Raw genomic sequence first — 26,611 nt, 5'->3', positions numbered from 1 at the left:
ACGCATGTACCGCAAACATACATCACTCTTCCAGCGTCCAGCGGCGCGGATCAGAGAGTCGGGCACACCGGCCATTGCGGCTGTCGTAGCAGCACCAATGCGGAACGAGTGCCCGGAATACAGGTGCAAGTTTGGCACGCCAGATGCTGCCAGCAATGAACGTACAGTGGTGGTAAATGCCGCACGAGTAAGCTTCTGTCCATCTGAGAGCACAAACAGTGGCCCAGTGGATGGATGATGGCGGGTAGTGAGCAGGTATGCTGTCATCGCTGCTACGGGGCAGTACGGTTGCGTGGCTCGGCCAACGAACACTGTGACCCCACTGCCCAGTGGATCTGTTTTTGACTTTGGCAGGAACAGCTGCATGTTGCCATCTGCGAGTCGAGCATCAGTCCTCCGAGTCTCCCCTGTAAACTCGGAACAGCGAAGGAAGCCGTAAAATGCAAGCAGCATACATGCTTGGTACAGTAGACGGTCATGTCGGTTGAGTAGTTCCGTCAACTGGCACGCATCCACTATTTTGCGGAGCACAGGCATGGTAATAGGAAGGCGAGGTGTGATAACAGCTGTGCCATGGCACCGTCCAATGCCCTTTACTACTCGTTTCAGCAGCCAGGCATCTTCCAGCGGATCACCCAAGCCTTGTTCAATTTGGGCGTTGCGCACCGCACTGAGGTACACAGAGATAGTACATGGTCTTACTGAGCGAGCGAGGAATGCGGCAAAGCAACTTAGCTGATAGTCAGTAGCTGGGAAGGGTTTCCAGAGGCACAACTGGCAGTAAGCACTATATCTGCTCTCACCGGTCGAATAGGTGCGCCGTGTGTTCGGGGCAATGGCGCATGCAGCGTAGTAGCTTACTTCCCCATGTACTGGGGCCATATCACGTTGTCCGGCAGGTTCTTGGCGCTGGGAGCGAGCCGCCGAAATGCCTGCATAGAGAAGCGTGACAGAGAATCAGCAATCAGGTTCTTGTTCCCTGCAATATGGATGGCCGAAATGGTAAAGTTATGTTTGGCGCAGACAAAGAAAAGTCCGCGGAGTAGTTGCATCACTGGGGCTGATTTGCTACTGCCCGACTTTACACAGTCCACGACTGCAGCATTGTCGCAGTGAATAAGGATACGGAGCTTTGCCCAAGCATGGCCCCAAGTGGCGCAAGCGACTAGCAGGGCATACAGCTCCTTCCAAGTGATGTCTCTCTCCACTTCTTCTCGGGTCCAAGCGCCGTTGATCCACCGGCCGTTGTTGTAGGCTCCCCAGCCACGTGAACCGCTTGCGTCTGTATAGAGTTGTAGATCTGGCGATGGAGTCCAGTTGGGGTGCAAGAAGAACGATTTACCGTTCCAGTGTTGCAGCAGGTGCTGCCACCACCTGATATCTTCCATAGCATCAGAGTCCAGTACTATCTTGTAGTGGGGCTCTTGATACCTGCTGCACACCGACCAGAGCCGTCGAAGAAATGTGCGCCCTGGGGTGACCACCCGTGCTGCAAAGGAGAGCTTCCCCAAAAGGGACTCGAGGCTGCGCTGAGAAATAGAGTTACGCTGGAGGGTGGCAGTAAGCAGAGATCTGAGCTCAGTCAGTTTGTCGGATGGGAGCCTGGCTTGCTTGGAAACGCAGTCCAGCTCTATTCCAAGAAATGTAAGACACTGAGCAGGGCCTTCTATCTTGTCTGGGGCCAGGGGTACGCCTAAGAGCATGAATGCGCGGAGCAAGATAGCCAGCTGGCGGTTAGCAACAGAAAGGCTAGAAACGGCGTTCAGAAAGTCATCTAAGTAATGCAAAAGATCACTTATGGAGAAATGATGCTTTATGATCCATTCAATAGCATCAGCAACGGTGTTGAAAATGAAGGGACTAGAGCGCAAACCAAAAGGGGGCACTTGTTCATAATAGTAACGGCCTTGCCAAAAAATACCAAGCAGCGGGAAATCTTCGATGCGTACTGGGATCTGCCTGAAGGCGCTCTTGACATCCAGTTTTGACAGGTAAACTGGAGGGGGTAAAGACATAATCATATTGATGGCATCATCAATAGTAACATATTGCAGCAAGAATATATCAGTAGGTATGCCGTCATTGACACTCGTCCCGAGTGGGCTAGACAGGTGGTGGATCATGCGCATTTTGCCGTTTTTCTTTGGCACTGCACCGACGCCCGAGCAATGCATATGCGAGAAAGGGGGTGAAGTGAAGGGGCCAGCAGTTTCCCTTCGACTACAGGAGGCAGCTAACTGGTCTGATATAAACTGAGCGTGTTTAGCGGCGGAAGGGAGATTAGGAGAATTAACGTTAACAGTACGATCACCTGAAAAGCCAATATCGAAGCCATGATGCAAGCCATGCAGAACATATCGTGAAAACTGTGGGTCTGGGTGGGTAGATAGCAAGGAAGAAAAGCGGGTAACATGGAAAGGTGAGCGGAATGTGGAAGCGTGGAGAGTACTGGCTGAAGGCAAACTATCGGAGGTGCGGACCTTACTGAGAAGTGGTTCGGGATTTGGTCCCAGCCTTGGGGCACTGTTGGCGGGAATGGTTGCCGCCGCATGTGTTGCAGACATGGTGGAAGCGGCAGGACGACTTGTGCTGGCACTGGCCGGAGTTAAAGTTACGGCAGATGATTCGGCCGCTCTCAGAACGGGTGAGCGTGGACCCGTGCTGATACTGCTGGGGGCTTCTGTTCGGACGAAAAGGACACTGACTGGACGGAGGGTGCACAGTGTGGCATACTGGACATGCTGGTCTGGCCTTACCCGTGACGGATAGCTGCCACAGATTGTTGTCGATAATATCCAGGCGCTTGCCTGGCTGGAGCGAGGCTGACAGCCGAAGTTGCTGGTCATAGCTGAGCCAAGCAGCTGGCAGATACTGGCGGTTGGCTTTGAGGATGATGGACTGGTACGCCAACAATTCGTGGAGACGGTGTGGTGCGTGAGTACAGACAACCCCCGTGTACAAGGTCCATGCCTCTAGCCATGTTGCGATGTCGTGTACTCGCCGTTTGACTTGGCGACCGTCGCTGGTTTCAACCAGTTCCAGCGACTGCTTACTTCCCCCAGACTGATTGGGGGTACGAAGCTCGAACGAGCGGGATTCAGGTTGAGAGACAAAATTGCTTAGCCCCTCTGGCAACAGTAAGTTCAGCTCAATGAACTCACCTTTCACGATGCGATCTTGCAGTGACTTGGGCACGAGGAGGTGAGCTGCTGCCGAGGTTTTGGTACTGCTAGCCGCCGGCGCAGATGCAATGGAGCTCAACCCGGGGATAGAAGGTGCAGGATTGGACAGGGTGACAGTTGCCGTGGTTTGAGAGGCCGCCTCTGGTGCTCCCGACAACGCTGTGCCGATTGCAGCTGATACTTCTTCGCGCACCATACGCCGCAGTTCCTGCTGAAAGTTGTCACGACCCGAATTATCCGGGTCCTCCGTGACAGCAACAGAAGCCGCAGTAGCAGGAACGAAGTCCTCACGTTCGTCTACGGCTCCCTCGAGTCGGTTTATCAGGACCGATTTGGTGCCAGATGGGTCTAGGCCGCGCTTTTCGAGCTGTTCACGCAGCTCGGCGACACGCAATCTCTGCAACAACTGATTTGAACTCATTGTATCGTATGCGATGTTCAAGAAGAAACAGCTACGAGGCTACGGACAAAACTGCAAAAGCTAGGCAGCGAGGAAAAGCTAGGAGCTGAAGAAAAAGCAAGGAGCAAAACTGTGAAAGCCAGGCAACAGCAGCGAACTCTACTTTCACAAAGGCAACACTCAAAGCAAGGCACGTGGGAAAAGTTTGGAGCGGAAGAAATACGAGGTGTGAGCTGCAACCTCTCTTGGCGCAGTTTCGGAGCTGCGCTGTAGATTACTGATTAGCTACGTGAATCTGCGTGATTGATTAGTGTAATCAAGCTGCCAGCTGGCAGGTGTTCATGCGGCGCTAACACGCTCTAGCCACTGGCTAGTGCGCCATAAAAGTAGCTGTTGCAAGTACCTCCAAACATATGGCACTGAGGACTAATAATTCAAGTTTTTGCAAGACATTTGTCCGCGCCCTTCCATTCATGTTCTCTGCAGTTAGCTGTGATATTGAACCTCAATTTGTACCAGGACAAGCAGAGTATTGCGTCAATGTAATGGTAAGTGCCTAGACACCTCTACATATTTGGAAAGTACAATTAATGCCTTGTTTAGATTGCATAATTTCTCTAGGTTGAAGACACTTGCCTCAAGTTGCTCTCCGTGTCCAAAAACACCAATCCATACTATCTGGCTACAGGCCAACACTCACTCGCATATCAAACACTTAGACACGTGCACACGTGTAGAAACAAACACACATACACACATGCGCAAGCACGCACACGCATGCACACACACGCACACGCACACACACACACACACACACACACACACACACACACACACACACATGTGTTGAATTAAGTCCACTGGACCCTGTTTTCGTGAGACATGCTACCCCATCATGTGACGCCAAATGCCTTTGGAAAAACTCGGAAATAATGTCTGCTTTGTGTGTATTTGTGTGTGTGTGTGTTCACAAGAAAGTTGCTATGTCTAACATAGCTGTTCGCTATCATCGCTCCCGCGATGGGCATGTCTGAGGTCTGAGGTCTGAGGTGTGTGTGTGTGTGTGTGTGTGTCGCCTCGACGGTGCTTTTGGATCGCTCCAGGATGTGTTTGCTAATCGTGATCTTTCATTCCATATGAAGCGCCGATTGTATAACGCCTGTGTGATGACAGTGTTACTGTACGCTTCGGAGTGCTGGTGCCCTTTGCAGGGTGACCTCCGGCGCCTCGATAGCTTCCACCACCAATGCATACGTAGCATCTTGTGTGTTTCGCGAACACAACAGTGGGGGGAACGCATCGCCAATGAACAGCTCCGAGAGATATGGGGTGATCCATCGCTATTGTCATCCCGGCTTCGGAAGCGGAGGCTTGAATGGCTTGGCCATGTGGCCCGCATGCCGGATGTTCGTGTGCCCAAACAGCTGTTGTTTGGCTTCCTACCGTCGCCTCGGCCTGGTGTGGTCCCCGTCGTCGCGGAGGGACGTGATTTCGGCTGATCTTCGGCACATCGGCATTGAACATCTGGCTTGGTATGGGATTGGTCAGGATCTGTCTGCCTGGCGGGTGTCTGTCGTTGAGCCGAGCCTCGGCGGTCCTTCCCATGACCAATCTCAACGGGTGGACTGTCTTATCTGCCACCGTTCGTTTCGTCGGCCAGGTGACAAAGCAAGACACAAGTGTAGCGCAGAGCGAAGTCTCCCCATCCAGGATCAGTGTGGTACATGCAGGAGGTGGTTTCACTCTCAGGGTGGCTTGCGTGTACATCATTGTTTGCCCCTGGAACCATCGGAAGCGTCCGCGCCGGCATCACCTATTCCGCTCAACGTCCCAGCTTCTCTCTTGTGGGTGACATGTAATCGGCAATTCAAGTCAGTGCCTGGTTTCAGACGTCACAAGTGCGACCGTGTTCATCGAGCAACCGAGTCTGATAGAGCGTCATATGGTGTTCGCTGTTCTCGCTGCAACCGTCAGTTCCGTCGACAGAGTGACCTGAGTCGTCATCTCCGTTTCTGCTCCTGACAATAACTGTAGCTCCTTTCGGAGTGGTGTGGCCCTTGTGGCAACCAAGCTACAGTAGTAGTAGTAGTAGTAGTAGTAGTTGAATGGTTTTTCAACCTGAAGATGGGCCATGCCCGAAGATTTGGTGCATTCCATTTGTATCTAATATTATTTATTTTTTTGGAAGTGAAGTGAACTTATGCAGCGAAGAGACCGTAGTTGGAGAGTTTGAAGTGAGGTACCCTGTAATGTGTGAGTGGCTGCAATGGAGTCTGCGAGTGCTTAGAAATAGTAGTAGTAGTAGTAGTAGTAGTAGTAGTAGTAGTAGTAGTAGTAGTAGTAGTAGTAGTAGTAGTAGTAGTAGTAGTAGTAGTAGTAGTAGTAGTAGTAGTAGTAGTAGTAGTAGTAGTAGTAGTAGCCAGTACGGAGAGCGGGTGACAGCAGTTGACAGAGGTACGTTTACACCGCTAGTTTTTTCTACCTCGGGCATGATTGGCAGAGAATGTTCAATGGCACTGAAGACACTGGCATGCCTGATTGCTGAGAAGAACGTCGACCTACACGTATCGGTTATCATGGGTCAGCTCCGTTGTAAGCTGTCAGTCTGCCTTATGCGATGGGCAGTCACCTGTTTGCGTGGTTCAAGATCGTCATACCGCCGCAACAGGATGAATTTCACGACGATGTGCAGGTTGCGGGCAGCCTGAGCGTGATAGTACCTGACAGACATTTGCCCAACATTGCCCCATGATAATGAATTCTTGAGTTTTTGGACATTGTATTGCATTGCTGCTCCATCTACATGGCTGTATTTGTGTTTCACATCTCCATTTCAAGTTTCCTAATAAAGATTGTGTCAAGTAGTAGTAGTAGTAGTAGTAGTAGTAGTAGTAGTAGTAGTAGTAGTAGTAGTAGTAGTAGTAGTAGTAGTAGTAGTAGTAGTACCGCGTCACACAGTCAACAATGAAACCGCTGATGAGTCTCTCACCTCATCATGGCTTCCGCACCGGCCACCGTCAGCTTCAATGGAAATTCCGTCACGCGATGCTAGCGTTAGCGAGGCTGTGATGGAGACTCGCCAGCGTTTAAGAGAAGGCAAGAAGAAGAGAGACGCTAGGGACATAGAGATCCTGGCCACAGTACATGATCACCTGACGCCAGACCAGCGATTCTTGGTGGAGATAGCTGGTGAGAAGGGCGTGTCCTCCTGGCTGACTGTTGAACCAAGGTCCGCCCATGGCACAACACTTAACAAATCAGATTTTCGAGATGCTGTGGCGCTTCGGTACGGTCTACCGCTTGATGGTCTTCCAACGAACTGTGTTTGCGGAGCTAACTTGTCGACTGACCATGCCATGGTGTGCCCTTGTGGTGGCTATCCCACCGCAAGGCATAATGAGATACGTGATCTCATCGCTGAGCTACTCAGAAGTGTAAGTCCCGATGTGGCAATCGAGCCCAACCTTCTCCCATTTGGTGGTGAGACATTGGCATGGTCAACATCTAACCGATCCCAGGAAGCGCGGCTTGACGTCAGGGCTCGTGGCTTTTGGACGCGGCAGCAGGAGGCCTTCTTCGATATCCGGGTAACGCATCCCAGGGCCACCTTGCTGTCTCGTGAAAAAGCCATGAGCCAATTGGAGCGCAATGAGCGGGAAAGAAAGCGGCATTACGCAGAGCGAGTGAATCAGATCGATCGGGGCACATTCACCCCTCTGGTATTTGCGACCAACGGCATGATAGGGAAGGAGTGTTCCGTGTTTTTGAAGGCATTGGTTGGCCGTATTCTAGAGAAAAATGCTGATTTGGTGTATTCTGTTGTTGTCAATCATTTGCGATGCCGTTTGTCATTCTGCCTACTTCGCTGGTGTATCACCTGTTTACGTGGCTCTAGGTCCTCCTATCACTCTAAGCGCTCGGCGAGCTTTGTGAATGACTGCCGTGTGCTCTCTAGGGCATAGTTTTTCTTTGTCATCATCTCGTATAATGTCAAAATGTGATCTAAAGTTTGTTTTCCGGTGTCCTGAAGTTTTTTTCTTTTGTATGAATCTCGGTTTCATTTCTGGCGGTGTTCAAGCAGTTCTGGTTTGGATGTTTTTCTTTCCTTTTCCTTCCCCTTTTTCATGTATAAACATTGCTGTTGCCATTAATATTTGTTATCTTTCTATTTTGTTACAATTTTGCTGTTCGCCTTTTGAATTCATTGCCCTCCTTGCATTCACATCTTCATTGCTTTGTGCTTTCAATAAAAACACATTTCAGTAGTAGTAGTAGTAGTAGTAGTAGTAGTAGTAGTAGTAGTAGTAGTAGTAGTAGTAGTAGTAGTAGTAGTAGTAGTAGTAGTAGTAGTAGTAGTAGTAGTAGTAGTAGTAGTAGTAGTTGTCGTAGTAGTAGTAGTGTGTGTGTGTGTGTTTGTGTGTGTGTGTGTGTGTGTTCGGCCGTTGGCCGCTAGCCTGCGAAGTGTGCTGCATACCGTACTCAACCAACCTTCCCCATGATTAGTATGTGTCGGGCGGGTTCTGCATGGGTAATTTTTCACTGAAAAATTACCCAGAACCCGCCCGACACATACTACTCCCATGTCTATCGGCCCCTCGTATGAGGGGACATGTGACCGTCTTACGGCAATGTTCAGGACAGGGCGTGTGCGTGTGCGTGTGTGTGTGTGTGTGTGTGTGTGTCTGGGTGTGTTTATTTGTGTAGTGTATGTATGTGTGTATATATGTAGGACTCAGTATAGAGTCCATGCACTATATGATGTCCAGCACCCTATATAGAGTCCATTGGTCCAAAATCCACTATACAGAGTCCAGGAGTCCACTCAGTTTTGATCAGCTTCATCCTGCCGCGCAATCCCCTATAAGGAGTACACTTTTTCTACAAGTCCCCTATTCACGGTCCAGGAGTCCAGTCACGCCGTCCTGTACTGTGTGTTGTGCCCGAAAGAGAACACAAACACCTTTTCAGTTTTGCTTGCCTCGTGGCAGCGCATTCCTTTCTTCACTTCAGCCATGGCTGTCAGTTCTGCTGTGCAGTTGCTGACAGTAATCTGTCTCGAGGTAACCAAGGATGATAAGGAGATGTTCAAAATCAAATCTGGAAAGCGTCTTGTGGTTCTCTGAAGACGTTTCATCAGTGCGCGGGATGAAAGCAGAAATTGCAGAACGAGAAAAGTTCAGCACAGTTGAAATCTGACGAGTCAGGTACACTGACACTCTCTTTCGTTCGACGCCACATAGATCCCCTGTTTGACTGGCCATTGCTGCCAGTAAGACGTTTGAACGGTTTCATCAGAGCGAGGGATGAAAGCAGAAAGCGGAGAACGAGAAAAGTTCAGCACAGTTCCAATCTGACGAGTCAGATACACTGACACTCTCTTTCGTTCGACGCCACAAGGATACCCTGTTCGACTGGACAAGAGCTGCCTGTACCACCGTGTCAAAAGGCTGTCCAACTACATGGCAGGACGATGACTGAGGTAAGGAAGCTTTTACTCGTTTCGATTGGTCTGCTGTTCTGTCGTTATGCTTGAATTTTTTCCATTTTCAAGGAGCGTATCGCGTTTGTTTGATGTTGCTTGAATGAATGCCCTAAAAGTAATCAACCACTTCGTAATAATCCTCAAGGACTGGAAGGACTTTGCATCAATCGTATACGATCGTCAGCTATCATCAATTATTATTTTATTTCATGAGAAATGTATTTTTATCCGTGTGATAATTATGTGAACTCCACGACACTCTTCCTCTACTAGGCTCTAGTATGATGTCAAATACAATGGGATCCACAAACGCAGTGCCAGTGTACTAGTAGTAGTAGTAGTCCATTTCAAGTTTCCTAATAAAGATTGTGTCAAGTAGTAGTAGTAGTAGTAGTAGTAGTAGTAGTAGTAGTAGTAGTAGTAGTAGTAGTAGTAGTAGTAGTAGTAGTAGTAGTAGTAGTAGTAGTAGTAGTAGTAGTAGTAGTAGTAGTAGTAGTAGTAGTAGTAGTAGTAGTAGGAGGATTTCTTGTATGCCGATGACAAGAAAAAGCTTCTCAAGCTAATACCTGTACTCGTATTCCATGAAGTAACCGTTTTGATGTCACAAACATGACATTGTGTCAGTGAAACTGCCTCGTGACAAAAAATCATTGCATTTCCATCTTGGGGAAGACTGACTGACGGCAACGCTGTACAGATTGTTCAAATCATCTCATTTCAATTTAGTTACCGTGAAGTGAAACACTGTGTACACTACATGTATGGTGGTGTGTCTGTGCGTCTTGAGTGTGCACAAACGATCTTATTCCTCGTATTACTAATAGAGTATTGTCCCCACCGTCACCTGTTCACAGGTCTGAGTGGATGGATTTTCATTGAGCATCACATTCGTTGAGAACTTGGTAGTTGTGTGCTCCCATGCATCATTACGGTAATAAGCGTATCCTTGTGCTATCTATTTGTTGCAGGTGTGCTGATCTTCAGAAGCTTGCGGAACTGAGTGCTGCTGAACATTTGCATGGCCATGAGCTATGGTGACGCTTGCTATTGCACTCTCAGCATGTGCTAGTATTATGCTGACTACTGCACTATGTTACTCTCTTACACTACTACATGTATGTAAACGTGCGTGCATCCGCCCACGTATGCATTCGTTTCGTATAATTATTTGTTATCCCTCTTGACTTTACGTGTAAATAGGTGGACGTTTGCATGGCTGTTGGAGTTGCGTGTGTATTGTGTCTCTACTCTTTTCTTGGTGTTTTCTTGGCGTTGTATAAGTTTGTGTGTGTGTGTGTGTGCGCGCGCGCGCGCACAATCATTTGAAAACAAATAATTAATCCTTGGCTCTCCATTATTCTCTTTCGATTCTTGGTCTTTTTTCTAGGTATTTTCTTGGCGTGTGTGGGTGTGTGCATGTGGGTGTGCGTGCACAATACTTTGGCAACACTACATGATTGAGATATTGTAATTTGCAGCGTCTGCGAAGAGACCACTTGATTTGAGGATGGTGTTTGTAGGGTTTTCATGTAATGAAGTGGCTGCAGTGGCGCCTCAATACTTATTTTTTTATCTTGAGAAGTGAATGATGTAAAGGATTAAAGGGAGAGGCCGTTTTCTGGTTAATATTCACTGCTTACAGCAGATCCTATGTCTAATTTCGAACTCTGGATAGGGATGCCTAATTGGCTGGACTTTATACAGGGAGTGTTGTCCACATAAAGACTCTTTATAGTTGATTTCAAAGTTTGGACTCCGTACAGTTGATTTTAGACCAATGGACTCTATATAGGGTTGAAGCCAATTGGCTGGACTCTATACAGGGAGTGATGTCCATCTAAACTTTGAGCTCACAGTTGATTCCAAGTTTGGACTCAGTACAGTGGATTTTGGACCAATGGACTCTATATAGGGGTTGGACATCATATAGGGGCTGGACGCTCTACTGAGTCCAACATATACACACTTGAGAGGGACGAAAAGCGTTGCTGTCTGATGATCGGTTAAAACCGTGAAACTCAGAGTTACAGAAGAAACGCTTTTCGTCCCTCTCAAGTGTGTGTACTAGGCTCTGCACCTTGGTGTATTGAGCACTCTCACGAGCAACCACAACTCCCTCCGAGTATGTGTGTATATACATGTGCGTGTGTGCGCGTGTGCGTGGGTGCATGCGCGCGCATGTGTGTGTGTGTGTGAAAAAAATGAAAAAAATGAAAAAGACCAAAAAGCAGGGATTCGCTGGCCAGAAAAAGCCACTTCATAGCTGTGTGGTGTAGACCAGGCTGAGTAGTGGCGGTCAATTCTTCAGCCTTGCAATCTGTTGAATGGTGCAATCCCAGCACAAGCTGCTATGGCTTCTGCTGTAGCATCGCTATCATCGCCTCTGGCGATGGTCGTCCAATGGTCCAATTGTCCAATGGTGTGTGTGGGTGGGTGCATGTGTTTGTGTGTGTGTGTGTGTGTGTGTGTGTGTGTGTGTGTGTGTGTGTGTGTGTGTGTGTGTGTGCGTGTGCGTGTGCGTGTGTGTGATGTCCGACTTTGCTTTCCTGTTGCCAGGGTAACAATGACACGAATGTGTACTGGTTTGAGAACGCGGATTCATCAAGCAAGAAATACCAGTCTATTCGACAGGACCTCAACACCACTTGCTGCTGTTCGCAGTATTGCTTGAACAGTGTTGGAGCTATAGCTAATGGTGTGGTGGTGGTGCCATGTCTGCTTGATGCATGGGGCAATGTAACCAAGTGCAGTAACGAGAGGTTCACTGTTAACATGCGTTCAGGCAGTTCACATTCGCCACTGACAACTGTGGAGATTGTTGGCATAGCTGTGGGCAGTGGTCTCATTCTGGTCATATTTGGATTTCTTCTGGGATATGGTAAGACATTTTCACTCTCCACCTGAAGTATTTGCTGCATGTACTTCAAAGCAACCGTTGCTATCTTCTGGCAATGTGGAAAGATCAGATGCAAACCATGTTCTGAGGTCATGAAGTTAGAATTGTTTATCCTCGGTTAACCTGGCTGGGGGGGGGGGGGGGGGGGGGGGGAGTGGTTGCATCGAAATACGTCTGTGTGTGCGTTGAGTCAGTGTTTTTGTGTATGTATGTGTGTGATTGTTTCCCAGGTCTAAACCGTCGCAGAAATAGAAACAGACGTACAGCTGGTCATGCTAATGGTGCTAATGGTGCTGATGGTGCTAATGGTGCTGATGGTGCTAATGGTGCTAATGGTGCTGATGGTGCTGATGGTGAGTGCTATAGAAAATGGTAGATTTCATTATGGAGATCTTGACCCTATGGGTGGAGAAGAAATGGAGGCTGAAAATTGTTTGTCTCTAATGAGAACATTGAATAAAAGTCAGACACGGGTGGGGAGCAGGTGGAAGGCTGTTGGAGTGCGCATCCAAAACGTGCTAGGGCTGGTTGCCAGTTAGTTGTAGAACGTCAGTACCGTCGGTCAGTGTCGTGCAATGTTATCGCATGAGCTGATTGTTAAGTAACTGGTGTTGTTAGTGGGTATTACAGCGTAGCTTGTAGCTCTCTGGTCTCTGCTCTCTTTCCTCTTGTCAATTGAATGATAGGCTCTCCTTAGGCTCTCCTTAGGCTCTCCTTTTGTACAGTCATGACTACTTTAATCCCTATCAGTGATATAATCTGTTCCATCATTGTAACACACACATTCCAACAAGTGTAATAAGGGTTGACCACAAAGTTTCCTTGTGCCTCTCTCTTCAGTGGTACCACCACGTTTATTCACTGCCTATACCATTCTACTCTACTTATTTGAATTGTTCGTGTACTAATGCACAATCATTGACGCTGTCATCTCTCAGAATACCGTATTTCTAGAATACCGTATTTCTAGAATACCGTATTTCTAGAATACCGTATTTCTAGAATACCGTATTTCTAGTTTTTGTTAGTCGCACTTTTAAAATACACAGAAAAACTAAAAATCTCCCCTCCGCCTTCGACTCCGAAATGCTGGATGTGAATCGACCAGCGCTACAGTGCTCCATGCATACAATGCATGTATGGTTTAAGTGGACTACCGTTCATGTACTGCCACCCATCATCGCACTAGCACGAATCTTCTGCATGTGCACGTGGTTTGTTCAGAGTGAAGGGTGAACTAGCAAACTTTAGCTAGAACTTCAGTCATGCTTCCCCCCCCCCCGGGAAAATTTGATACGTACAAGGTTTGTAGACTGCCAAAATATTCTATGTTCTCCTCAGCCAATATTCTATGTTCTCCTCACCCAATATTCTGACATGGCACTTTATCACATCAGTGCAGCAATGATGTAATTGAAAGCGTTAATAGAGTGAAAGGTCACTCAGTGATATGGACATTGCTACGGGTTCTAACTTGAGAGTGCAGCTGCTATCTATATTCTCTTCTTTGATACAAGTTTTGTAGGTGCATATGTTGACAATGTGGAATGGGTAACTGAACATATGTAATATGTATACACATATATCGTATTCATTGGTTTGAGGGAATAATACCAGTGTTTTTCGCGCTACGATTCGTGTACAACTTTCAGTGCGAAGGCTGAATCCGCTCATCGCAGCGCGCTCGCTGTGTTTTTGCATCATAGAATGTGCAACAGTCACTGCAACTGGGCAACAAACGACATCGTCAACGTATTATCGTTTGCCGCTGCTTCTGACCAGTTCGACTTACTCGCCGTTTCTTGCTTGCACCTGAGCAAGAAATACTTATGTTCTTCTTCGTAGTTTGCAGCAGCTCCTGGTAAGTTTTGAATCGTATCAGTCCGCTTTGCTTAGTTTCGAGTCAGGAGAAATTCTTGATGTCGGATCGTAAAGCTAGCTCTGTGTGGGAGAGTTTTGAGAGACTTGTGACTTCTGTTTCTGATGCAAATCGACACAATATTTCATCCTGCGCATGGAGCGCGAGGATGTCGTCTTCTTCCACTCCGCAGTACGTTAGGCTCTTCCTTCAATACATTGATGACGATCCGTTTTAGGCTACTCAGGTCAACATGGAATATAAACTCAAACTAATAAACTTACAAGTACTTGCAATACAGATTTGCCAGTTGCCGATCTTGTTCTCCTCAGTCTACTGAGGAGGACAAGATCGGCAACTGGCATCGCACTCCTCTTCGTATTTTTTGTCGTGGATTTCAAATCGCGATTTTCGCGACTTTTTCCACAGAAGCTGTGGTCATGTCTAAGCGCGCTCTGGCTCTAGTAAACAAGGAAGCACAGTGTGCTGAAATGGGCTCGTCTGTATGTGAAGAATAGTAGAATTTGTGTTCTTTGTAGAAAAAAGAAAAAAATAGAATATTCGTTCGTTCGTACTGTGCATATTCGTAAGAATATCCGTTCGTGATTTTGCTATTCGTTACAACACTGAATAATACACTGTATGTTGCCATGGTGATCTGTGGGCATACTCGTATAATACACTGTATGTTTGCATGGTAAGCTGTGGGCATACTCGAATAATACACTGTATGTTTGCATGGTGAGCTGTGGGCATACTCGAATAATACACTGTATGTTGCCATGGTAAGCTGTGGGCATATTCGAATAATACACTGTATGTTTGCATGGTAAGCTGTGGGCATACTCGTATAATACACTGTATGTTTGCATGGTGAGCTGTGGGCATACTCGCACAATACACTGTATGTTTGCATGGTAAGCTGTGGGCATACTCGTACAACCTTGGTCTTCGTCTACTCCTTGCCGATGGGCAAGTAGCAACCTGAGTTGTGGGACTTCAAAGTTTGAATATCTTGAGAATATGAGCATTGCAAGGGGAGGGGAGGGGGAGGGGGAGGGGGAGGGGGAGGGGGAGGGGAGGGGGAGGGGAGGGGCGGGGGAGGGGGAGGGGAGAGGAGGGGTGAGGCAGAGGGAGAGGGAGAGGGAGAGGGAGAGATTGTTGTAGCCTTATTCCCCCTTACTTGTTTTCAATGTTGATCCAGGTTCTGCTAGTAAAACAGATGTATCTTCTGCAGATGAAACAGGACGTGATTATGAGTGAGTTCCTGTGTGCTCCAGCCAGGATGTTGGTTTCAATTCCTTTCCAAAGGTTTGACAGTGTACTCTGTCATAATTTCCTGTGTGTGTGTGTGTGTGTGTGTGTGTGTGTGTGTGTGTGTGTGTGTGTGTGTGTGTGTGTGTGTGTGTGTGTGTGTGTGTGTGTGTGTGTGTGTGTGTGTGTGTGTGTGTGTGTGTGTGTGTGTGTGTGTGTGTGTGTGTGTGTGTGTGTGTGTGTGTGTGTGTGTGTGTGTGTGTGTGTGTGTGTGTGTGTGTGTGTGTGTGTGTGTGTGTGTGTGTGTGTGTGCGTGCGGGCGTGAGTGCGTGCGTGCATGTGTCTGTTCGTTCGCCACTAGCCTGTGAAGCGTACTGTGCACAGTACTCAACCAACCTACCGCATGTCTGTCGGCCCTTCGTATGAGGGGACATGTGATTGTTTTACGGCAATGTTCAGGACATGTGATTCAGTGTTTAGAGGCTACTACAGGGCTGTACATGGAATTACATCTTTCACTAGTACAGCTCCCAGGGTCCAAAATGCATTCGTCTTGAATTCACTGTGTTTTGTGGTTCATGGACCGAAACCGTAGTCAACGAACTCCACCCCGCTTTTATGAGTTAGATGATAGTTTTTGAAGCACGTTTCCATGCGAATGCGCCTTATTCCTCCCTTGAAGCGCTTGGCGTTTGACCCTACCATTGGAGGGGTTCTGAACCTTTTAGGCTAGAAACAGAGATTTTGAGCACAATTCTGCACTCCCCAGGGGAAATCCCGCTGGCTACTCCTGATTTTAAGTAATGAAAAAGTTGAGCCGTGTTCTTGTACTTAGGGGCCTTTCGTAAATACCGATATTTATTTAGAAACAAAAAGTAGTCGTTTCTCTTCACCCCCCCCCCCCTCCCTGAGAAAGAAACACATTCCAATGGTACATAGTATCGATATTTTTGATCTTTTTCTCTGGACATGCTCACACATGCAATATGTACATCGATACTTTTCGAGAAACGAACAGGCGGTCAACCCCCTCCCCCCTAAACGACTAGTTTTTGTTTCTAAATAAATATTTATATGTTGGACTCAGTAGAGCGTCCAGCCCCTATATGATGTCCAACCCCTATATAGAGTCCATTGGTCCAAAATCCACAGTACAGAGTCCAAAATTGGAATCAACTGTGAGCTCAGTTTAGATGGACATCACTCCCTGTATAGACTTCAGCCAAATGGCTTCACCCCTATATAGAGTCCATTGGTCCAAAATCAACTGTACGGAGTCCAAATTTTGAAATCAACTATAAAGATTAAAGAGTCTTTATGTGGACAACACTCCCTGTATAAAGTCCAGCCAATTAGGCATCCCCTATCGAGTTCGAAATTAGACATGGGATCTGCTGTAAGCAGTGAATATTAACCAGAAAACGGCCTCTCCCTTATCCTTTACATCATTCACTTCTCAAGATAAAAAATATGTATTGAGGCACCACTGCAGCCACTTCACTACATGAAAAATCCTACAAACACCATCCTCAAATCAAGTGGTCTCTACGCAGACGCTGCAAATTACAATATCTCAATCATGCAGTGTTGCCAAATTATTGTGCACGCACACACACACATGTACACACCCACACAACGCCAAGAAAATACCTAGAAAAAAACAAGAATCGAAAGAGAATAATGGAGAGCCCAGGATCAATTATTTGTTTTCAAACTATTGCGCACACACACACACACACACACACACACACACACACACACACACACACACACACACACACACACACACACACACACACAAACTTATAGAACGCCAAGAAAACACCAATAAAAGAGTAGAGACACAATACACACGCAACTCCAACAGCCATGCAAACGTCCACCCATTTACACGTAAAGTCAAGAGGGATAACAAATAATTATACGAAACGAATGCATACGGGGACGGGTACACGCACGTTTACATACACGTAGTAGTGTAAGAGAGTAACATAGTGCAGTGGTCAGCATAATACTAGCACATGCTGAGAGTGCAATAGCAAGCTTCACCATTGCTCATGGCCATGCAAATGTTCAGCAGCACTCAGTTCCGCAAGCTTCTGAAGATCAGCACACCTGCAACAAATATATAGCACAAGGATACGCTTATTAACGTAATGATGCATGGGAGCACACAACTACCAAGTTCTCAACGAATGTGATGCTCAATGAAAATCAATCCACTCAAAGACCTGTGAACAGGTGACGGTGGGGACAATAATCTATTAGTAATACGAGAAATAAGATCGTTTGTGCACACTCAAGACGCACAGACACACCACCATACATGTAGTGTACACAGTGTTTCACTGCAACTAAATTGAAATGAGATGATTTGAACAATCTGTAAAGCGTTGCCGTCAGTCAGTCTTCCCCAAGATGGAAATGCAATGATTTGTTGTCACGAGGCAGTTTCACTGACACAATGTCATGTTCGTGACATCAAAACAGTTACTTCAGGGAATACGAGTATTAGCTTGAAGCTTTTTCTTGTCATTGGCATACGAGCAATCCTCCTACTACTACTAGTACACTGGCACTGCGTTTGTGGATCCCATTGTATTTGACATCATACTATAATTTGTAGAGGAAGAGTGTCGTGGAGTTTCACATAATTTTCACAGGGATAAAAATACATTTCTCATGAAATAATTATAATAATTGATGATAGCTAGACGATCGTATACGATTGATGCAAAGTCCTTGCAGTCCTTGAGGACTATTACGAAGTGGTTGATTACTTTTAGGGCATTCATTCAAGCAACATCAAACAAACACGATACGCTCCTTGAAAATGGAAACAAATTCAAGCATAACGACAGAACAGCAGACCAATCGAAACGAGTAAAAGCTTCCTTACCTCAGTCATCGTCCTGCCATGTAGTTGGACAGCCTTTTGACACGGTGGTACAGGCAGCTCTTGTCCAGTCAAACACGGTATCCTTGTGGCGTCGAACGAAAGAGAGTGTCAGTGTATCTGACTCGTCAGATTGGAACTGTGCTGAACTTTTCTCGTTCTGCAATTTCTGCTTTCATCCCGCGCACTGATGAAACGTCTTCAGAGAACCACAAGACGCTTTCCAGATTTGATTTTGAACGTCTCCTTATCCTCCTTGGTTACCTCGAGACAGATTACTGTCAGCAACTGCACAGCAGAACTGGGAGCCATGGCTAAAGTGGAGAAAGGAATGCGCTGCCACGAGGCAAGCAAAACTGAAAATGTGTTTGTTCTCTTTCGGGCACAACACACAGGAAGGCGTGACTGGATAAACTGGACTCCTGGACTGTGAATAGGGGAATTGTAGAAAAAGTGTACTCCTTATAGGGGATTGCGCGGCAGGATGAAGCTGATCAAAACCGAGTGGACTCCTGGACTCTGTATAGTGGATTTTGGACCAATGGACTCTATATAGGGTGCTGGACATCATATAGTGCATGGACTCTATACTGAGTCCTACATATATTTACGGATGGCCCCTTATAAGGTGAGCCAAGGAAAAATTGTAACATGCAAAATGTGGAGAAATGTGGGCACAAGTTATGCGATCGAGTCCACCAACTAAACCAGATTTTGAACAGTCAGACGTGCACAATCTAGCACGAAACGGATCAGGAGTACTGAGGCATTCCACGGCATGAAAGTCAGCTTGAGCACTGCACCATATCACTAACCAACGGCCTTTCCACTAGGTAGGTTCATGGATACCAGTGCTAATTCCAAAGAGGGAAGCTTTCAAGGTAAGCGCCATTGAGCCGAGCACAAGCTACATTCCAAGGCTTCATGGAATGCTGGCTTGGTACGATAACGGGACGGTTAGACTACTGGACCATACGGTCTAACCACAATGCGACAATACAAAGCAACAACAACCCAGCTTGGGAGGCTCAATTTCATCAAAGATAAGAAAGGAAAGGGAAGCTTCGCGAGGACGAATTGTAACAAACTGAATGCCAGTATCCTACAGTACTGTACTTAGTTGATGACAATGATGGACTAACTAATTGCAATGATTTGTTTGTAGTATCACACGGAGATCTTTTTGCCGTATTGTTCATGACAGCTCTTCAGTAAAGTGAAATTGGTACCTGCTATGTATGTATCAGTAAAGTGTGGCATTAGCATGTCATATTAATATGAATGAGGAGGAAGTCGACTCGATGCTCATTCCACATTTGATAGGCCAGTACTTCAACCGTTGGCATGTTGGCTGGTGGATCTTCTACTTTTTAAGTTGCAGTTTTCGGCTCCTCAGCTGACGTATGCCATGAACGCTATGTAATGGTGTGGTTTCTTCTTGCTTTCCCTATCTCCTTTTTTGCAGGACCAAGCTGCTGTGTATGATTGAAGATATTCACGGATTTGGCAAGTTACTTGCGAAGCACATGAGCGACGTAGACTGTGGTGAGCAAATGGGAATTAGCAATCGGATCCTTTCTGTTCAGCTACTTCAGAATATTGGAACATCATACATATGACATTTCATACAGGTATTACCATTTGAACTTCATCTACCGTCCGTACAGGGCTCAATATGCAGAAGGCAAAGGGCAGAATTCAAAAACAGAAGAACGAGCATTTACTGTTTCGTAACTCTGAGCAGGGGCGTCGGACACGGTAAGGTCACTACGGTATTGACCGTACCACTATTTGCCCCAAGTACCCTGTGAATCAATAAAATGCAGTGATTTGGGCTCTAAAATTCCTAAATTTCGGCTCAGCAACGCCTCCCCCACGAGTAAATTGTATTTTAGAGATCCTACTCTGGTTCTGCCCGTACTAGTAGTAGTAGAATCCTAAAGGACGTTTTGCCTCTTCGTTGAGCTCATTAAGTTATTACACATAGACACTCAGTGTCTTTCCACTCGGAAACAATTCTCCTCATACTTCAGTAAGAATCATTATCATTAGTATCAGAGATACTCGAACTCGTGTCTGTCCTCCAAGTAGTAATGGTGAGGAAGCGTCTACATCATGACGGCTGGGGTAGATATTCCCACCAGCCGTACGCCACGCAGAAAAATGCTAGTGTCAGGATAAGGACATCGTGGAGGCGAATGGAGACATACCGTAGAAGTCTCCGGTAAACGAAAGCAATACGACAGGAAAAGAAGAAGACTGTATAACCATAAACGGGACAAGTCATGGCAGTAAGTATAGAACTAGAAAACGGAGTCCTCCGGATCGATAGAGTGCTCAATGCGGAAGCAGAGCAGTAACACACGAGTCACAGAAAAACCACGCGTCTTGATTGTCGTAACTTAAAGTTTCATGCCATATAGCAATCTTCAGACAACTGATTACGGTGATGCACAGCTAGTATGGTATTTATACAGCAGCATAGGAAGGAATCTGTGAAGGTTTGAGGTTTTCCACCTTCTCAATTAGTCGTTTCCAGTATTCCTTGGCTGTTGGCATCGGGATGTTCTTGAGCGAGTATCCCAAGTTGATGCGCGTAGGTGCATCCATCGTCTCGAACCTAGGGGAGAGAGTGCTCACTCACTTGAAAAGTGAGAGCAGGCTACAAATAGCGGAGTCCTCCGGATCGATAGAGTGCTCAACTTGGGATTCTCGCTCAAGAACATCCCGATGCCAACAGCCAAGGAATACCGGAAACGACTAATTGAGAAGGTGGAAAACCTCAAACCTTCACAGATTCCTTCCTATGCTGCTGTATAAATACCATACTAGCTGTGCATCACCGTAATCAGTTGTCTGAAGATTGCTATATGGCATGAAACTTTAAGTTACGACAATCAAGACGCGTGGTTTTTCTGTGACTCGTGAACTAGAAAACGAATGGGAACAGGGTTGACTTGACATAGAACGTACATGTAACAATAAATCGTAATGTTGTCTGACGGTAACACACAGTAGCCATAAATACAAGAGATGCATGCAGCCGTCAAATCAAGAGACAATGTACAGAGTGAAGACGCATGCAATATCTAACACTCCCTCCTTTGAGGTACAATATCTAACTTTGTACTTCAGATGGCTGACCGTACCACACTAAAATACCTTCCCACGCCCCTGCTGAGTGTCACGAATACAATCGATTATCAGACGAAAATTTAATTCAATTTTCGTGTGATGATCGATTTAATTCGTGACAACTCAAAGCTACGAAACAGTAACTGTTCGTGCTTCTGCCTGTGTGCATACAGGTATTAGTTAGAATGGTACTGGACGAAAACAAGAACACGTGCTGAAAAGATCCTCAGAATGACATGTGAGAACTTGGACGGTGGGCCAAGGAAATATAATAATAATAATTATAATAATAGTACAAAATGGCAATAAATAAGATAAATTGTGCACTCATAACAACAGCAAAAATGAAGAAAGTCAAGTTCCATAACGTTTTCTTGTGACTGTCATCAGTGGAACGCCGTCACATAAAAATGTAGTGATGAGGAGGAGTTTGATGTTGACAAGAGGAAGTCTGCAGTGTACAAGCATTTGGTGTCCAGTCCAGAATGTCGTAAGGTGTTTGACGATTCCTGGTTTAGTGTTATTCGTTGCGCACGTTTCTTCAAGCAATTGCAGGTGTTGGAAGCTGTGTATATTCGTACTCGTGACCCTGTGCTATGTAAACAGAAAGAAAACGTTGTATCACTCACACTCTTCAAGTAATACACACACACCATTACATTCATTCACACAGTATCACATTCATCTGCCACTACCTTTCTCACATACACTATATTCACACATTGCAAAGGTGCAAACTTCGCTTTTTGTACCTGTTAGCTGCTGTATTCCTACCTGAAACCATATTAGCTACATGTATATAAGTGTGTGTTTTAGTTATTACATTTTTATGTGACGGCGTTCCACTGATGACAGTCACAAGAAAACGTTATGGAACTTGACTTTCTTCATTTTTGCTGTTGTTATGAGTGCACAATTTATCTTATTTATTGCCATTTTACGACTATTGTCTCCTCGTCGATTGTTTAAATAATAGTACAGGTCGCATGTCTCCCAAATAATGGGTTCCACGCATCTGTCAACTGTTTCATCATGAAATAGATTGCAGCAGGAAGAATAGCATACGAAGAAAAAAACATACAGGTTCTAGCACATGACAAGAACATGCCATTTTTAATTTTTAATTTATTTTTTACACCGATGTACATTTGTCAATGAAGTCCAGCCATAGCTTTTTGTCCCGTGCAGTGTTGAGGCAATCCTCGAGCGTGTGTCCGAGAGGGGAGATGTCGGATTTCACCACATCAATCCACCGAAGCCTCGGTCGTCCTCGTGGACGCTTGATCTTTGACGTGTCGATGGCCATGGTTAGCGCGCCATAGGAAGCCGTGCCCGGACCTTCCCGAACAACATGGCCGAACCATAGGAGACGTCTTCTCTTGCAGACCCTGCTGATTGGTTGCTGCTTTGATTTTTCATACAGGATTTGGTTGGATATGCAGTGTGGGTAGTGGACTCCGAAGATATAACGGAGCTTTCTTCTCTGCCATACATCTAGCTGTTCATTCTGTCGCTTCGTGAGGGTCCACAGGCCGCAGTTATACAGCAGCACTGGAACGATGAGAACCGAGAACATGCAAAGCCGTGAGTCCAGGCAATGCCGCTTCCATGCTATCGAGCCGAATGCTCGGTTCGCTGCACCGATCCTGGCTGCCACATCCTCCGTGGAGTCCAGCAAGGAACCAAGGAAATATGACTTCAAGAAAATTAAAAGCATGGAAAACAGTGGTGCAAAAGTTAGGCGTCAGTACTCCTGGTCCGTTTGCTGCTAGATTCTGCACGTCTGACTAATCAAAATCTGGTCAAGTCAGTGGAATCTAGCGCATACGTTGTGCCTCACTTTTTTTCTGTGTTTTTTAAATGAACACAAGTGACCAAAAACAATATTGAATAGCAACCTTGAAAGCGAATCCAGCAAAATGTGTAAGACCTCCACGAAGTCCGTTTTCAGTTTGTCAGGCAAAGATCTGATTTATCGAATTGCACAGATTCTTACCAAGAAATCTCACAGCACTTTGTTCGAGGTTTCTGATCTGTTACTATGCCGATGCAGGGGCGTCACAGGGCAGGTGGGAGTGGTACGACCGGGGGTCCGGGGGTGTCCCCGCGGGAGAAAACAATTCAGATTTTTCGGGCAACAGGGCACGTTTTGGCACTCTACAGGTAGTACAGGCGCAAAGGAGGGTTACCCCACTACAAGCACTTATTACTATGTTAGACAACCACACTCCAGCTCCAAAAAAGTACGTCTCATGGATTTTTTGGTATTTTCTGTACATCGTAGGCAGCCAAGGCAAAAGGACATCTGCCCTCGAAAAAATCGCAAAATCCAAAGTACAGTACAAGCATGACTGCTAGCTGCGCATTCTAGCGCCAGCCGCTGTGCATAAATGTACCGGTATTATGATATCCTGCGAAAGTGCCCCGCATGCGCTACATACACTATGAACACGGCTGGCCCGGACACTTGCGAAGTAATGACTAATGTAAGTAACGTTATAATACTCATAAAAAGGACACACTTCAGGCTCATTACAAACATCTTGAAAGTTTTTGTAAGTAACGTTATTAGTTGTTTTTAGAGAGAGAAGAAGATCCTTTTTTTGTTCGGTGGGATTGAAAGATCTGCCAGTGGGCCAGAGCTGAGAGTTACAACACTGAAAGCAGAAGAAAGAGCTTGCGGAATCTTCTCTGTCTTCGTGGCAACAGAACTTAAGTTTGTGAGGGACTTTCATCCTGTCGTTGCGGACGCAATTCTTGTTGCTGCAGAAAACTCGGAGAACGAACGATCAACGATCGTAAGTCGTTTGGTGAAGCAGATCGTGTCGGTGAACAGCTGCAGAATGTTCTGCCGCCATGGAGCAGCAGTCCAAACACTTTCCAACTTCAAAGAATGAAGCGCTTTCCTATTCCGTTGACAAGTGCGGCGTTCGCGGTTGTAATGCATTTTCGCATCAGGTTGCAGTAGGTTGTCAGGAGCCAGAAGTACTAGGTAGGTGTCGTTGTGGAAAGAATAATGCTATGTTGAAGCTGACAAGTGACATACCTGTAGTGTCTCTTGACCGTGCTGATCATCCGGCGCCATTGTAACATGGTAGATTTTGGAAATTTTTAGTTCTGGACGCAGTGATCGCCACCAGCGCTGTTTCCGTCAAGTTTGCAGTGAATGCGTCCGTGAGGAATCCATGGTCTGGTTGTCTCTACCCGTAACTCCAACCGCCTATCGTAATGGATAGTTGCCTGGAGTATTGGGCAATAGCTAGCTGCTAGCCTTCAAGTCTGAACCAAATATGCTCCTTGCAATGAAAGATGTGAAATTTTGTACAAGTCTGAAGACCCTTGAATATTTTAATTGCATTTTCGGATGAATTGGGCGGACCATCCTGGACGAAAGGTGGTACGACCATGGTCGTAGTGGTCGTACCGTCTGTGACGCCCCTGCCGATGGCTGTGACTGTTGTTGAATCAAGATTCGTTCACCGCCAGCCTTTTTAGAATCACACTTACAGTGTTTTGTGCATTCAGTTGTGCTGGAAAGTGAAAACACTGGGCTTCTGGCATAGGAAAGTAATCATCTCTGGCATAGGAAAGTAATCATCTCTGGCATAGGAAAGTAATCATCTCTGGCATAGGAAAGTAATCATCTCTGGCATAGGAAAGTAATCATCTCTGGCATAGGAAAGTAATCATCTCTGGCATAGGAAAGTAATCATCTCTGGCATAGGAAAGTAATCATCTCTGGCATAGGAAAGTAATCATCTCTGGCATAGGAAAGTAATCATCTCTGGCATAGGAAAGTAATCATCTCTGGCATAGGAAAGTAATCATCTCTGGCATAGGAAAGTAATCATCTCTGGCATAGGAAAGTAATCATCTCTGGCATAGGAAAGTAATCATCTCTGGCATAGGAAAGTAATCATCTCTGGCATAGGAAAGTAATCATCTCTGGCATAGGAAAGTAATCATCTCTGACATGTTTGGGTACTTTTCGGACGTTTCCTTTTCGGACCGGTTTTCGGAAGAGCCTTCAAAAATCGGACACTGTCTGAAAAATCGGACGGTTTGGCAGCACTGGTAATGTGTAGCCCAAGGCAGATGCTCGCAGCTGAGGTTGATTTACAGGCCCATAGCGTTCCGTGTGTTCGGCAGGCTAGATCACCGACGTTAGTGGTCATTTTCTCATTGATGAGCATTGTTGCTCGATTTTCTGGGACGGGAAGTTTTTTTGTTTCGATTTGGGATACCCCTTTTTGTCACTGTTTCAGTTGACCTCAGCTGTTCAACCAATCCACGTTCATTTATTTCCGTAAATTTCTGAATTACACGAAGCTCTGGGGGGAAGATAGCAGCAGGAGGCATGACTGGCTACATGGAGAGAGCTCTGAAATCAACCACTCCCGAAGCCACAAATCCAAAAAAACTTTCAATCAAAGAGTAGTAATATATCTACTAGTAACTGCTTTCAATCTTGCGGAATACCACGGCATGCCGAACAAAAATATCGTTTCTAGTCCGAAATATCCTCTCCAGTCCGAGAAAATGCACTTGTGTATCGTTTCGAAAGCACTGCACCTGGACGGCGTAACAGGAAACTTTATACATCGCATGCATACCCGCCGCTTGTGGTTCATAGTGTCTGTGTTTTACTGTTCATCTTGATCTTTTGTGTTTTATTAGAAACTCTCTGCAAGCTCATTGTCAAAGATGTTGATGCTGGAAACGTGGACACGTATTCAGTAATTATATTGGGGTATATAAGGACACATAACTTGGGTCAAGTCAGCACTCTAAACCTCGGCGGTGCGTTTGTGTACTACTCTGCGAAGAAGAAGGCATGTACCTGTCGTAATCTGCTGCAACTCATAGCGGAAGTCAATTGTACCTTAGAGGTTCATGCAAGTAGAATTCTAAGGTGAGTAGCAAAGTTGTCTGATGATTTCTTTGTCATGGCACCTTAATTAAGTTGCAACAGATTCCAATTTGATCTCTTTGTTACATCCTCTATTCATGAAATATTTGGCAAAATCTAAATTTGACTCCAGCACACACTGAAACCAGGTCGTTACAGGGTTCGAATTTGAATGTTCCCTGAAGTGGTTTTTACGATACCCCTATCAGGCTGAGCATAACCGGTGCGGTTGGTCAGGTCATGGCAGTTCCAATGTTTTGGCCACCAACGCATGTTAACTTCTGAGGCGGTCATGTGTCCCTGCCGTATCAAACACAAAGTATGGAAGACTAGCATTTGTCCCTGCCGTATCAACCACAAAGTATGGAAGGCTAGCATGTGTCCCTGCCGTATCAAACACAAAGTGTGGAAAACTAGCATGTGTCCCTGCCGTATCAAACACAAAGTATGGAAAACTAGCATGTGTCCCTGCCGTATCAAACACAAAGTGTGGAAGACTAGCATGTGTCCCTGCCGTATCAAACAAATGCTTACGTCAGTCCTGCTCATTCAACTCAACTTGTTGATGCTTGGGGACATGTAGCAGACTATGGGGGTGG

The 26,611-nt window shown here is 46.1% G+C and overlaps 1 protein-coding gene across 2 annotated transcripts in view; it reads left to right on the top strand.

Annotated features, from left to right (window-relative positions):
- The window catches only part of LOC135822841 (uncharacterized), a 103,917-nt gene that overhangs the window by 68,582 nt on the left and 8,724 nt on the right, over positions 1-26,611 (top strand). The window contains exons 10-15 of one of the 2 annotated variants that reach the window (XM_065335677.1): positions 4,069-4,130; positions 11,621-11,942; positions 12,191-12,295; positions 15,023-15,077; positions 19,434-19,513; positions 25,781-26,015. In XM_065335677.1, coding sequence (XP_065191749.1) covers positions 4,069-4,130; positions 11,621-11,942; positions 12,191-12,295; positions 15,023-15,077; positions 19,434-19,513; positions 25,781-26,015 — 859 coding nt within the window. Of the gene's footprint in view, positions 1-4,068; positions 4,131-11,620; positions 11,943-12,190; positions 12,314-15,022; positions 15,078-19,433; positions 19,514-25,780; positions 26,016-26,611 lie in introns of both variants that reach the window. The other variant, XM_065335676.1, reaches the window with a different exon arrangement.

This window comes from Sycon ciliatum, chromosome 8 (genome assembly GCF_964019385.1).
Source record: "Sycon ciliatum chromosome 8, ocSycCili1.1, whole genome shotgun sequence".
NCBI lineage: Eukaryota > Metazoa > Porifera > Calcarea > Leucosolenida > Sycettidae > Sycon > Sycon ciliatum.
This window is presented reverse-complemented; position numbering and strand designations above follow the sequence as displayed.